Below are 15,258 nucleotides of genomic sequence, written 5' to 3' on the forward strand. Positions count from 1 at the left end.
CTCTCTCAGTTTAGAGAGAGAGAGTGAAATGAAAAATGAAGGCTGGCCCGAAGGGCCAGCCGGTTTGGACCATATATAGTCCTTCCCGAACGACGTCGTTTCGGGAAGGACTATGCGCGTAATTATAAAATAGTTAAACCCCGTCCGCAGTCCTCCGAACTTGTAAACTTTACATTTTAGTCACTAAATTAAATTTATAATATTTTTAATTCAGTCTTCGAATTTTAATTTCTTTTATTTTAGTCCTTCATATTAAAATAATATATTTAGGATAAATTACAGATTTAATCCATTAATTTTAATAAATAATATTTTAATCCCTCGTTTATATTTTTAATTTATTTGATTCTAATATCCGAATTTTAGATAATTTTATTTTAGTCACCAAATAAATAAAATAAAGAAATAACATATTTAATCCCTATAATTTTGATTAATTATGAATTAGATTTTTAATTTTATTTTAGTCAGTTATTTTATATGTTTTCATTTATTTTATTGTTTTTAAATATATTATTTTAGTAGTATTTGTATTTTTATTTTATTATATTGTTAGATATTTTTATATTCATAAATATATAATAAATAGTATTTTTAAATATTTATTTTTAATATCGAAGAAAAGGACAGTCTTAATACAACTGGATGTCTTATTCTGATATTTTAAAATTAAAAAGTAAACAATATTATTTAAATTAATATTTATCAATATCAAAGAAAAGAGCTGTCTTAAGGCACCTAGAAGTTCTTTTCGGATATTTTTAAATAAATAAATATTTTTTTTATATAATTTTGAAATAATAGAATTATAAATTAAATATATTTTTGAATTTTTAAAATTTTAATAATAGAGCCAATTTATAATTAAAAAGTACCAATTTTGGGCGTTGTAGGGGTGCTAATCCTTCCCTAAACGTAACCGACCACGAATCCCTTTTTATTATTAAAAAGAACGAATTTTTGGTTATAAATGCAGATCAGTTCAATTTTTTTAATTGATGTTTTCTTAACTCTTTTAAAAAAAATAATTTTTAGGTATTCGACCTACCTGACCCAAAAGGCCGATGGCGACTCCCAAATTATTTTCAAAAACATTTATTTACATCACTTTTCCCGCCAAACAAATAAATTCGTGCCCGGGCGAAAACCGATTACGACAAAAGTTATTATCAAATTTATAAAAATATTTATGTAAATTCATCACAAACAAATTTTATGTAAATTTCCCCCTTTTTTTTTGCTTTTGTTAATTTTATTGATCAATTTATTTTTTCTTATGTTGGTTGTTGTTTTTAGTTTTTTAATAAGAATAATTATGTATATGTGACATATTTATATGTCTTTATGGTATATTTATCTCTGTCTTTTGATAGCTTATAATTTTTTGCTGTTATTTTCGTTTATCTTTTTTCTCAGTGTTAGATTTGACATCAGCACGACTGATCAAGATAGCACTTATTTGTTATCATGATGATCTTCCTTACTTTGGACACTCGGATTGCTTTGGATACGCGTTTTACATTCGTGAATAGTTTTTTCACGTCGCTTGACTCTAATTTGCGATTTTTCGGTGTCCTTCAGTAACTTCATCCCCTTTTGTGATTCGTTTGCCGATTCAATCAGATTTGTTTGTATCTTTATTTTGTTCGAGCTTTTTGGTTAGTTTTTTTAACATTTTCCTTATTTGGTCATTGTGTGATCTAGATGGCTAGTTTTTGTGTCAATGATTATAGAAAAATATCCTAATTATAATTTTGTTTACGTTTTACGTTATACTTTGTTATGATTTATGAAGCTCGATCAATCAACCGAAATATACTAAGAGATGGTGAATTGGCTTTTTGAAAATTTAGGGAGTAAGGAGAGAAATGATAGACAATTTGTACAATGATTTATAATGGTTCAACTTCCTCAATGAAGTCTACATCCGTTATCTAAGCTCCTCACTTAGGATTATTTTTCAATGATCAAGAGTAACCTTTACAACTCCCTAATTTTTCACTTGGCTAAACTAGAACAAAAAACTCCCTTACAAAAGAAAAATTAGTCATCGTAAAATTTTATAAGTTCAAGTTCGCCCCCTAACTTAAAATCATACGTTCGTGCCTGATTATATGTAAAATCTTATCAAAATATATAGACTATGTAACAATATAGAACCCAAACTACAAAAATAGCAGCCAAAATGAGTACATATATATGTTAAAATCTATATAAATTTTTATACGACAACCAAAACACACCCAGTGTGGCTTAATTCTTTATTTCTGTCTCATTTAAATTCCCAATCAATTATTATATTGCTTACGTCGAAATATAGTTTCATGAGATGTTGATTACCGTTTTATTTCAAGCATGTTTAATCTCATTTTATTTTAGGGTAAAGAACGCAAATGATCATTCACTATATGATTTTATTTTATTAAGTCTTTCGATTATTTTGTAACTTTTAATAGCCGATGGACTTAATAAAGTAGTATACTATAATCAGTAGACCATTTGTGTTCTTTACCCTTTATTTTATTAATTTGAGGTAGTAAAAATCAATATTTGTTTAAAGATAATTTTCAATCACTTGATATTATTAGTGCTCAAACTCAAAACATTAAAAAATAACAATAAATTCTTTCTCACCGAGATGGTTTAATTTATACTAATCAATATGCTTAATCTTACGTCATCTACTAGATTACTTTAATAATGATATTGTTTAAAATTAAACTAAGTTGACCAACAACCAATTGGTCTAGTGGGATGAGACACTAGATTCATTAAGCAAAGTCAGAGGTTAGTACCCGATCCGGATTAGTTGATCAATAGATCGGATACAGGTAGTTATAAAAAAAATTAAACTAAATTTGATATTTATATACTTTAAATTTTATTTTATCTATTATATCATATAAATTAAAAAAGCTTATACATTTAATTAATCTAGATATTTACACTACTGACATGAAAAATATATAAAAATACCACAGAACATGAATTTTCACAGCGATCAATATAAATTATATTGAATATTCAAAACATTTGAAAAGAAAAAGGCTGAAATCAAAATTAGCTCAATTTGACTGATTTAGTATAATGTTTTAAATCAAAGATGTCTGTGGCCAACCAAATAAAAACAAAAACTAATGTCTCAGATGACGCCTACATATACATAGACGAGTAGTGAAATTAAGCAAACACCAACCATTTACCTTTCTTCAATTTTGATCCAAATATCCATTCCTGTCATTAATATACGACTGGGTCAGGAAATGGATTATACCCTTTTCCAGTTCCCCACCATTGTCGTTGCTACCCTTGTAGCCCTGCTCATCTATGTTTTCTCAAAGAAACTTATCAGTTCAAGGCCCAAGCGCGGCGGTGTGCCTGAAGCCGGTGGCGCTTGGCCGGTTATCGGCCACCTCCACCTCTTTAGCAGCGAGGAAATACTTTACCGCACACTCTATGCCTTGTCTCAAAAGTATGGGTCCGTGTTTAGTCTTAGACTAGGGTCCCATAAAGCTTTGGTGGTTGGTAATTCGGAGATGGCTAAAGAGATTTTAACCGTCCATGACAAGGCTTTCGCTACCAGACCAAGCCTATCTGCCTCCAAGTTACTCGGTTATAACTATGCCATGTTCGGGTTCGCTCCTTACGGATCGTACTGGCGTGAGATGCGTAAGATAACGACCCTCGAGCTTCTCTCCAACCACCGCCTCGACATGTCCAACTTCAAGCAGATACGAGCTTCGGAGGTGCATATTGGGATTAAAGACTTGTTCGAGACTTGGACGACGAGAGGCGGCGGTGACGATGAAAGCGGTGTTTTGGTGGACATGAAGCAGTGGTTTGCTGACTTGACGCATAATTTGGCTTTCAGAATAGTGGTGGGGAAAAGATACTATGGAGCCACCGCCCATTCCGCCGATGAAGGAGAGGCACGTCAATGCCAGAAATCCATCAAAGAATACTTTCACCTCTTCGGGGCGTTTGTCTTGTCTGATGCGATCCCGTTTCTCGGGTGGTTGGACGTCGGAGGGCATAAGAAAGCCATGAAGAGAATAGCTGACGAATTGGATGTTTTCGTCCAAGGCTGGCTTGATGAGCACAAAAAGAAGAGATTGAGTATTAATGGTGATAGGAAGGAAGATCAAGATTTCATGGATGTGATGCTCACTGTCACTGAAGATGCAAAGCTCAATGGGTTCGATATCGATGCGGATACCATCACCAAGGCAACTTGTCTGGTAAGTACTGCTTCACAAACTGAACCTTGAGATTCAAGCAACAACTAAAAAAGTTTCTGATGTAAGCTTTTGTTTCGATTTTTGGCAGAATCTGATTTTAGGTGCAGCAGACTCGAACATGGTCCCTCTGATTTGGGGTCTGGCTTTGCTTCTCAACAATCCCCATACCTTGAAGAAGGCCAAAGAGGAATTGGCCACATATGTTGGAAAAGACAGGCATGTGGAGGAGTCTGATATAAAGAACCTGGTGTACCTGCAAGCAGTTGTGAAGGAAACACTCCGCTTGTACCCACCGAGCCCTATACTGGCACTTCGAGCAGCCATGGAGGACTGCACCCTCTCAAACGGTTACCGTGTAACTCCGGGCACGCGTTTGCTGCTAAATGCTTGGCAGATCCAGCATGACGAGCAAGTGTGGACCGATCCCAATGAGTTCAAGCCGGAGAGGTTTTTGACAACACATAAGGATCTTGATTTGAAGGGTCAGAATTTCGAACTCCTTCCTTTCGGTGCGGGACGTAGAGCATGCTCCGGTGTCTCATTGGCACTTCAAGTGATTCATTTATCACTGGCCAGCGTCTTGCATTGCTTTGAATTGGAAACGCCTGATAATAAACCAGTGGATATGACAGAGAGCCCCAGCTTGGCGAATGTGAAGGCCACTCCACTTCATGTGCTCCTTAACCCTCGTCTTAGCCCTCAGCTTTACAACCTTTAATTTCTTTCCTTTTTTTTATTTATTACATTAATAACAAATAGCAAGCCATGAAGTATGTTTGAAGTGCTTACAAATAAGTAGAAGTTGGATTTTATTTGGGGAAATCAAGGGCACTGATTGTTGAATAAATGTTATATATACTTGTTTAATGAAGTTCACTTTGATTCTGCTATATGTATGTATGTATGTATGTATCCAAACTAGAAGGATCACGCGTCAGGCAAATGGGAAATGCAGAACTTAATGTTATTTATTCAAAGGCAGGCACAGACATTCAAAGTCATATTATATGCATATTTGTAAAGCAAATTCGTTTTCAACTGTGGAATATCGACGGCGTTGTGAAGTGTGAAAGTGATATATCATAGGATGGCGTCTAAAAGTCGCCACTTGAATCACTTATTGACTAAATAATCCCATCCTTCCCCAAATTCATTGTATTCCTTTACCCTGCAATCTGTCAATTGCTAATGTCAAAGTTGGTGTCGTAAATGCAAACAACTTTCTACCAATGAAAAGTTACACATCCAGAAATTAAATGTTAAGGAGTTTTCAACAGTTTTTATTTTTTTAGTAATACTTGTAATTACAAAATAATATCTATTTAGAATCTATTTTAGTCATTAACGACGCACACACACCCAAATTGATCTTATGTGATCCCTGGTGCTTGTTTTGATTGCAACACCCCTTTCCCGTATTCAACCCTAAACACAAATTAGAGATGTCACAAAACATTAGGAGATAATCTACATTTGAAAGCTAGTACAATTTTGGTTCTTTCAAAAGTTTATAATTCTAAACTTTTATTGTAAAAAATTTTCATATAAAATCAAAATATAATAATATTTTGATCTCTATTTAAAATCAGGTTTCAGGCATCAACTAGACAATTCTATTCTTTTTCATATCATAAATAAAACTATCTAAAAACCATCTGATTTAAAGTCCAATTACTTAATATTTAATACTACTCATACTTATAATTTGCAAACATTTCTTACTCATATACATGTCAGCTAGAAACTTTAGAACACGATAAGATGTCATTACTATTACCTACCAGATGATGCTGAAGAACGTGTAGATACAGATAAACATATATATCCTTATTATTTCCGAACATTTACAGATTTCTTTGGCTGAGCTGAGGTCCATTGATATCGCAGGTAGTAACAGATAATATTCATTTCAGATAGAAATATTTCGGATGTCTAGGTTCAGGAGATCAAAATAGGTTTTCTAGTGTGTTCCCAAAAAACCATGTAACTTTTCAGATCTTTTTAATATATATATATATATATACCCCCATCCCAACACATCATAATGTGTAGGTTCCCCAGAACCATACACCCAACCCAACACATCATATAAGGCCCTGAGCACAAAGCCGAGGATCCGGTAAGTAAGGCCCTGAGCACACAGCCGAGGAACCTCCAAGTAATCTTCCTCCAACAATACACCCAATAAAACATGTTCCGTCAGTAAACAGATATATCAAAAATCAAAACATAATTCAAGTCAAGTATCATATCAGAATCCAGGTCATGTATCAGATCAGAATCCATGTCAATATCATATCAGAATCCAGGTCAGGTATCATAATAGAATTCAAATTTCAAATTAGATAAAATATTCATGTAATTAGGGAACACACCAGAGTTTACATGTATTATTTAGAGGTACTGTATCAGGCAGAGAAACACAGTTCTTCAGTATGTCGATAGAATGTTGGAATTTAGAATCATTATTGGAAGAGTTCATTAACTAACATAATCATCAGTTATTCAGAATGTGAATTATCAGGATATTATCTTATTCGGACAGTTTTCAGAAGCTGTACGTAATCAGAAGGGTATTCAGAATCCTTTACATCCATGTCAATTGATCGGATAATCGAACAACTACAGATGAATAACTCCAAGAACTAATGCTTATTGACTGGTCAATTCATTGTCCTCACAGGGTATTTACACTTTAATACCACAAACTCTAGTCCATATATGATATTCGGAATCATCGCTGAATAAATCTTTCAATATCTATATTCCATGTTCACGCTTCCACTGTATCATGAAATACTGACGTGCTTGATTTATAGTTCATCTTCCATAAGGACAGTACATCTTATAAACTCATCAGAATTTCCAGACTTATCCAATTATCTTACTTAATTCTCAGTCATTGAGGTTACCTAGTTCATTTAACAGTCATGTCAATTCTAGTTATTTTGGGGTTTTTCAGAGTAATTCAAACGTTCCTGAATTTCAGACACATTTTGCACTTCCATTTTATTCAATTTGGTCTTCATGGTTGATTTGTCGAAGAAACGTCCAATTCTTAGTACTGAATATGATCCAGAGTTGAGCTAAGTTGAATACTTCCAAAATTTATCATCGAGTCAAACTTAAGAAGACGAACACACATTCCAGTAATATATATGTCATTCAGGTATTGACATAGCTTTAGGGTTGATCTACTCACTTAAATTGTTTTCCATTACCTCTAAAGGTAGTCCAACACCTATGCTTTCTTGGATTCCTTAATTAATCCAAGATATTTACTTAATTTAGGCCATAAGATTATTTTGGTGTTCAGTTTTATTCCATTCATTTCAGAGTTCGAGGATATCCAATCATTCTTGAGCTTGGTGATATTCTTGGGTCATTTCTATACCAGGGGTATTTTGGTCATTTTACATATCCATTGTATTACAATCATTTCCTTCTATCTGATCTTATTATTAAATTCAAACTTATCATTTACTTCAGTACTTTTGAACAATTATGACAACAGAACACCCCGATAAATTATTCTTCAGGTATTTTCTAATAACTCGGATATTTTCGGGTCAAGTGCCTTCTCGGATTTTACAAACGCAATATTATGAAGTTTTCTTTACAAAGACAGAATATTAATAATTAACTTTGTACTTAATCAAGTTAATTACAAATCCTCAAAGTGCTTTCTCTTTCAGGGCCAACTCTGACTATTTTACCTCTCAAGGGCATTTTCGTAATTTCTTAACAAGATAATTTCGATATTAGCTCTTAACGAAAATAATATAATATAGAGATCCTATGATTAATTGCTTCCTCGAACATTCTTTGATCTTGAAATGATTCCTTAAAAGATTTCTAGTATCTAGTATAAACCTTCTTGGGGTTAAAAATCGGTTATCCATAATTTCCAAGTAAAACTAACATTTCTTATGCACATCAATAGTTTTAGCAGATCAATAATTCTTTTCAGATTTATTAATCCACTTTCAGGGATAATTCTTGTCATTTTCCAACATAAGGGTAATTTTGTAATTTTACCTAATCGAAATATTCTCATAATTTATCATCTAAGTACCTTTAATGAGATAAATTATAATCTACATATCCATGGTTGATTCTTTTATCACTTAATTCAAGAACTTGTAATTTAATTCCAACTGTCCTCCAATTTCTTATAATAGTAATCTGAGCCATATTCAGTTACCTACTTTCTACCGTATTCGTATCTAGTATAGATCTTCATTAATTATACATACGAGACCAAACATTTCTATTCATGCATTTACCAATACCAATATGTTATATAAAGCATAAAGAGGTAGTAAAGTATTACCTCGATTTTCGTGCAATACTGATCGACCATAAATATTCCATTCGAACGCCTTTGATCTTCAATTCAACTTCCAATAATTCCTCAGATACATATTAACATAAATTATATCAGAAACGGAGCTTAATTACGATAAACGGATCGAATTGGGTGATAAATCAGTGAAAGACAGTTTACCGGGTTCGAATTTGGCGAAGCGGACTTCGGATTCGGATTCAAGACATCGAAAGCATAAAATATAACTTTTCGGAAATTTGGAATTTTCGATCAAAATCAAAGTCAACGGGTTTGACCGGCAATTTCGAGGCCTTCGGGTCTGAATTTTGAAAAACGGATTGCGGAATCGGATTTGGAACGTCGAAAAATGTCAGGATAGGTATGCTCGGTCAAAAACAAAGGTCGTTTAATGCCCGGTCAAAGCCCGTCAAAGTTTTGGTCAACAGTGGTCAACGCCGGTCAACAGTCAACGGGTCAACGGGTCGGGTCGGGTCAACGGGTTGGGTCGGGTCGGGTTGTGACCGGTCAAACCGATCAATTGTACACCAAAACCGGTCAAACCGGTCACTTTTGTCTTCCCCGCGCGTGGGGGCGCGTGAATAGTGCCCTGATATCGGAAAATTCCCGGAAAAATTCTTAAAAATTATTTTAAGCGATTTTTAGATACTTACAAAGCTCGGTTCAAATTTTTGAACGGCGGAGAGCTCGATTTCAACGAATCGGAAACTTTGACCGCTTCATCTCCACACGTGTCGCCGCCGCCGGAGAAAAGGGAGGATATCGGTGGACTCGGAACGGCACAAGGAACACGATGGTGCGGGAGGTGTCGTAAACAGATGACCCGATCGTAGTGAATTGATGAAAAACCAACTAAAACTGAGTTATTACCGACTGAAATTCACGACGAACGGCGATGATTCACGATGAAAGGTTTGAGGGGTTTTGTTCCTCGGTTGACAACGAACACGATGGTGGTTTCGGCTCGTCGATCGGAGGTCGAACGACGAGTAGATTGGAGTTCAAAGAGGGGTTGATGAAGAAGAAAATCTAGAAAAATTTCCAGAAAATATACGGGGGAGAGATTTATAATTCTCTCCAAAATAAAAATGGCTAAATCATGGGTTTAGCCACTGAATTTCCTACACTTCTTAAAACGGTCTGCCAACTTTGAAATCTTATAATTTAATCCCCGATTTCTTCCAAAAATACCAATTAAATTCACCAATTTATATTTTCTTAAATTTAGCCTCTAAATTGGGGTGTTACAATTCTAACTTCCTTAAAAGAATTTCGTCCTCGAAATTTATTCATGTCACATTATTGCATAAATAAAACTTCCATCAACTCTTCCATATCTTCAAGTAGTTTTTACAAAAGTACGTGTTCTCTACTAATCCTTAATCAGCTGAGCATACATTCTTATCAGAACTTTTCCTTATTTCAATAAAAGAATCCGAACAAAAATTTCCTTGAATAATCAATTTAGTCTTTGTCACGAGAATCGGCTCATAAAGCAGTAGCATATCCCAATTTCATTTCCGAAGTCGGGTCAAAATTTCTCAGATGAATAACTCTCATATGGCTCGTGAGGTACTTCATAGCGTTTAGAGAGATGTTACTGGTATTTCTTTCTGTACAAGTATAACCTTAACAGATAGAGACTTCGGTTTATTCGTTACAGATATGGACTCAGCCCTGGAGTTTCGGCTCAGAGAGGTACGATTGCAGTCTAGGGGCATGTATTGATCAGACATATTTTGACATTCGACCGGTCGGTCTATCTTGAAAATTTTTGACTCAAACCATAGCTCTGATACCACTAAATATAACCCCCCAGACCGGTGCGGAGGATCCGATCCAATCCGGGAAGTCACATTAGGGCCACCGGAGTGACCCACTGTAAAAATAGCGAAAAATTTAAAACTTTTATTGAAACATGTAACTTATAAAATCAGTTGTCACTATTTAAAAATAAAACAGATTTCCAGACTCGTATATAAATAAAAATACAATTACATGCCCCCTAATCACATGTACCATTCTTTGCAACAACGCCGGAAAAACTCCCTTACTGAAGTCGATAGATGCACTGGTACAATTCTTTTAACTTGAAAATGTGAGTAATAGTGTGAGCTTTGAAAAGCTCAGTAATACAGAACTACCAGATGATGCTGAAGAACGTGCAGATACAGATAAACATATATATCCTTATTATTTTCGAACATTTACAGATTTCTTTGGCTGAGCTGAGGTCCATTGATATCGCAGGTAGTAACAGATAATATTCATTTCAGATAGAAATATTTCGGATGTTTAGGTTCAGGAGATCAAAATAGGTTTTCTAGTGTGTTCCCAAAAAACCATGTAACTTTTCAGATCTTTTTAAAAAATATATATATATACCCCCATCCCAACACATCATAATGTGTAGGTTCCTCAGAACCATACACCCAACCCAACACATCATATAAGGCCCTGAGCATAAAGCCGAGGAACCGGTAAGTAAGGCCCTGAGCACACAGCCGAGGAACCTCCAAGTAATCTTCCTCCAACAATACACCCAATAAAACATTTTCCGTCAGTAAACGGATATATCAAAAATCAAAACATAATTCAAGTCAAGTATCATATCAGAATCCAGGTCATGTATCATATCAGAATCCATGTCAATATCATATCAGAATCCAGGTCAGGTATCATAACAGAATTCAAATTTCAAATTAGATAAAATATTCATGTAATAAGGGAACACACCAGAGTTTACAGGTATTATTTAGAGGTACTGTATCAGGCAGAGAAACACAGTTCTTCAGTATGTCGATAGAATGTTGGAATTTAGAATCACTATTGGAAGAGTTCATTAACTGACAGAATCATCAGTTATTCAGAATGTGAATTATCAGGATATTATCTTATTCGGACAGTTTTCAGAAGCTGTACGTAATCAGAAAGGTATTCAGAATCAATTACATCCATGTCAATTGATCGGATAATTGAACAACTAAAGATGAATAACTCCAAGAACTAATGCTTATTGACTGATCAATTCATTATCCTCACAGGGTATTTACACTTTAATACCACAAACTCTAGTCCATATATGATATTCAGAATCATCGCTGAATAAATCTTTCAATATCTATATTCCATGTTCACGCTTCCACTGTATCATGAAATACTGACGTGCTTGATTTGTAGTTCATCTTCCATAAGGACAGTACATCTTATAAACTCATCAGAATTTCCAGACTTATCCAATTCTCTTACTTAATTCTCAGTCATTGAGGTTACCTAGTTCATTTAACAGTCATGTCTATTCCAGTTATTTTTGGGTTTTTCATTGTAATTCAAACGTTCTTGAATTTCAGACACATTTTGCACTTCCATTACATTCAATTTGGTCTTCATGGTTGATTTGTCGAAGAAACGTCCAATTCTTAGTACTGAATGTGATCCAGAGTTGAACTAAGCTGAATACTTCCAAAATTTATCATCGAGTCAAACTTAAGAAGACGAACACACATTCCAGTAATATATATTTCATTCAGGTATTAACATAGCTTTAGGGTTGATCTACTCACTTAAATTGTTTTCCATTACCTTTAAAGGTAGTCTAATACCTGTGCTTTCTTGGATTCCTTAATTAATCCAAGACATTTACTTAATTTAGACCATAAGATTATTTTGGTGTTCAGTTTTATTCCATTCATTTCAGAGTTCGAGGATATCCAATCATTCTTGAGCTTGGTGATATTCTTGGGTCATTTCTATACCAAGGGTATTTTGGTCATTTTACATATCCATTGTATTACAATCATTTCCTTCTATCTGATCTTATTATTAAATTCAAACTTATCATTTACTTCAGTCCTTTTGAACAATTATGATAACAGAACACCCCGATAAATTATTCTTCAGGTATTTTCTCATAACTCGGATATTTTCGGGTCAAGTGCCTTCTCGGATTTTACAAACGCAATATTATGAATTTTTCTTTACAAAGACAGAATATTAATAATTAACTTTGTACTTAATCGAGTTAAGTATAAATCCTCAAAGTGTTTTCTCCTTCAGGGTCAACTCCGACTATTTTACCTCTCAAGGGCATTTTCGTAATTTCTTAACCAGATAATTTCGATATTAGCTCTTAACGAAAATAATATAATATAGAGATCCTATGATTAATTGCTTCCTCGAACATTCTTTGATCTTGAAATGATTCCTTAAAAGATTTCTAGTATCTAGTATAAACCTTCTTGGGGTTAAAAATCGGTTATCCATAATTTCCAAGTAAAACTAACATTTCTTATGCACATCAATAGTTTTAGCAGATCAATAATTCTTTTCAGATTTATTAATCCACTTCCAGGGACAATTCTTGTCATTTTCCAACATAAGGGTAATTTCATAATTTTACCTAATCGAAATATTCTCATAATTTATCATCTAAGTACCTTTAATGAGATAAATTATAATCTACATATCCATGGTTGATTCTTTTATCACTTAATTCAAGAACTTGTAATTTAATTCCAACTGTCCTCCAATTTCTTATAATAGTAATCTGAGCCATATTCAGTTACCTACTTTCTAACGTATTCGTATCTAGTGTAGATCTTCATTAATTATACATACGAGACCAAACATTTCTATTCATGCATTTACCAATACCAATATGTTCTATAATGCATAAAGAGGTAGTAAAGTATTACCTCGATTTTCGTGCAATACTGATCGACCATAAAAATTCCATTCGAACGCCTTTGATCTTCAATTCAACTTCCAATAATTCCTCAGATATATATTAACATAAATTATATCAGAAACGAAGCTTAATTGCGATAAATGGATCGAATCAAGTGATAAATCAGTGAAAGAAAGCTTATCGGGTTCGAATTTGGCAAAACGGACTTCGGATTCGGATTCAGGACGTCGAAAGCATAAAATATGACTTTTCGGAAATTTGGAAAGTCAACTGGTTTGACCGGCAATTTCGAGGCCTTCGGGTCTGAATTTTGAAAAACGGATTGCGGAATCGGATTTGGAACGTCAAAAAATGTCAGGATAGGTATGCTCGGTCAAAAACAAATGTCGTTTACTGCCCGATCAAAGCCCGTCAAAGTTTTGGTCAACAGTGGTCAACGCCGGTCAACGGTCAATGGGTTAACGATCAACGGGTCAACGGGTCGGTTGGGTCAACGGGTCGGGTCGGGTTGTGATCGGTCAAACCGGTTAACTGTACACCAAAACCGGTCAAACCGGTCACTTTTTTCTTCCCCGCGTGCAGTGGCGGCGCGTGAGGGCGCGTGAATAGTGCCCTGATATCGAAAAATTCCCGAAAAAATTCTTAAAAATTATTTTAAGCGATTTCGAGATACTTACAAAGCTCGGTTCAAATTTTTGAACGGCGGAGAGCTCGATTTCAACGAATCGGAAACTTTGACCGCTTCACCTCCACACGCGCCGCCGCCGCCGGAGAAAAGGGAGGACACCGGTGGACTCGGAACGGCACAAGGAACACGATGGTGCGGGAGGTATCGTAAACAGATGACCTGATCGTAGTGAATCGATGAAAGACCAACTAAAACCGAGTTATTACCGACGATACTTCCGACTGAAATTCACGACGAAAGGTTTGAGGGGTTTTGTTCCTCGGTTGACAACGAACACGATGGTGGTTTCGGCTCGTCGATTGGAGGTCGAACGGCGAGTAGATCGGAGTTCAAAGAGGGGTTGATGAAGAGGAAAATCTGGAAAAATTTCCAGAAAACATACGGGGGAGAGATTTATAATTCTCTCCAAAATAAAAATGGCTAAATCATAGGTTTAGCCACTAAATTTCCTACACTTCTTAAAACGGTCTGCTAACTTTGAAATCTTATAATTTAATCTCTGATTTCTTCCAAAAATACCAATTAAATTCACCAATTTATATTTTTTTAAATTTGGCCCCTAAATTAGGGTGTTACAATATTAATATAATTTCCCATTGGGCAGTTCATACTCAAAATAACATCATATATATATATATATACAAAACAAAAATCATATATAATAACCAATGATCAAAGCATTTTATACTCAACTTTTGACATATTTAGAATACGTCAAATATATGATAAATAACATAAATATCACGCCAACATAGATAAGGTAGACTTATCACAAGTCCTACCTGATGATGTATAAAACATCTATGTATAATGTTATGCATGTCTTGCACTCACATTGAAATTATAATCAAGTAAATATAAGCCTCACTAAGCTTCAATTTAATCATCTGCATTCAATTTGGTTCGATCCCAATTTTTACCACAATTTTATATTATATTTCATATTATGGCAGTTTACACTACCTTCAAAGAGATATTATTTTGTATTAATATACACACTTAAAAATTATTCTGTTTATATGTTAAGAAGTGATTACAAACGCAAGTATACACAGGAAAGTATATGTTGTATTCATCTCAGCAAGGACATTACATTTATAAGAAATGTTAAGTTCATCAGCTCCCCAGTAATGGACTAACAAACTAACAGACCTAGTTAACCAAACTAACAAAATAACTACCTCCTCATACAAGTGTAACACTTCTTTGATATCCATCTAACATTCCCCCTACTCTTCCTTTTCTCCTCTTTGACAACAATCTAACATTCCAGCTACTTTTCCTTCTTGATGAAGAAATG

General features: G+C 34.5%; 1 protein-coding gene across 2 annotated transcripts; it reads left to right on the forward strand.

The window, feature by feature from the left end:
* Positions 1-3,198: 3,198 nt before the first annotated feature.
* Positions 3,199-5,043, forward strand: LOC120205515 (xanthotoxin 5-hydroxylase CYP82C4-like). Of its 2 annotated transcripts, XM_039205366.1 has the most exons (3): positions 3,199-4,238; positions 4,327-4,356; positions 4,396-5,043. In XM_039205366.1, the coding sequence occupies exons 1-3, from the start codon at positions 3,264-3,266 to the stop codon at positions 4,954-4,956; spliced, it is 1,566 nt and encodes a 521-aa protein (XP_039061297.1). In that variant the 5' UTR covers positions 3,199-3,263; the 3' UTR covers positions 4,957-5,043. The 2 variants fall into 2 exon arrangements, with proteins under 2 accessions (XP_039061297.1, XP_039061296.1); XM_039205365.1 differs by having other exon boundaries at positions 4,327-5,038.
* The last annotated feature ends 10,215 nt before the right edge of the window (positions 5,044-15,258 follow it).

Source organism: Hibiscus syriacus, unplaced genomic scaffold (assembly GCF_006381635.1).
Source record: "Hibiscus syriacus cultivar Baekdansim isolate YM2019G1 unplaced genomic scaffold, ASM638163v2 tig00012493_pilon, whole genome shotgun sequence".
NCBI classification, from domain to species: Eukaryota; Viridiplantae; Streptophyta; class Magnoliopsida; order Malvales; family Malvaceae; genus Hibiscus; species Hibiscus syriacus.

What these genes read in the sequence shown, in the direction of transcription:
- LOC120205515 (XM_039205365.1), top strand. Translation starts at nt 3,264, where the DNA reads ATGGATTATACCCTTTTCCAGTTCCCCACCATTGTCGTTGCTACCCTT. An exon ending in TCACCAAGGCAACTTGTCTG is followed by an intron (nt 4,239 to 4,326) that starts GTAAGTACTGCT and finishes GATTTTTGGCAG; the next exon opens with AATCTGATTTTAGGTGCAGC.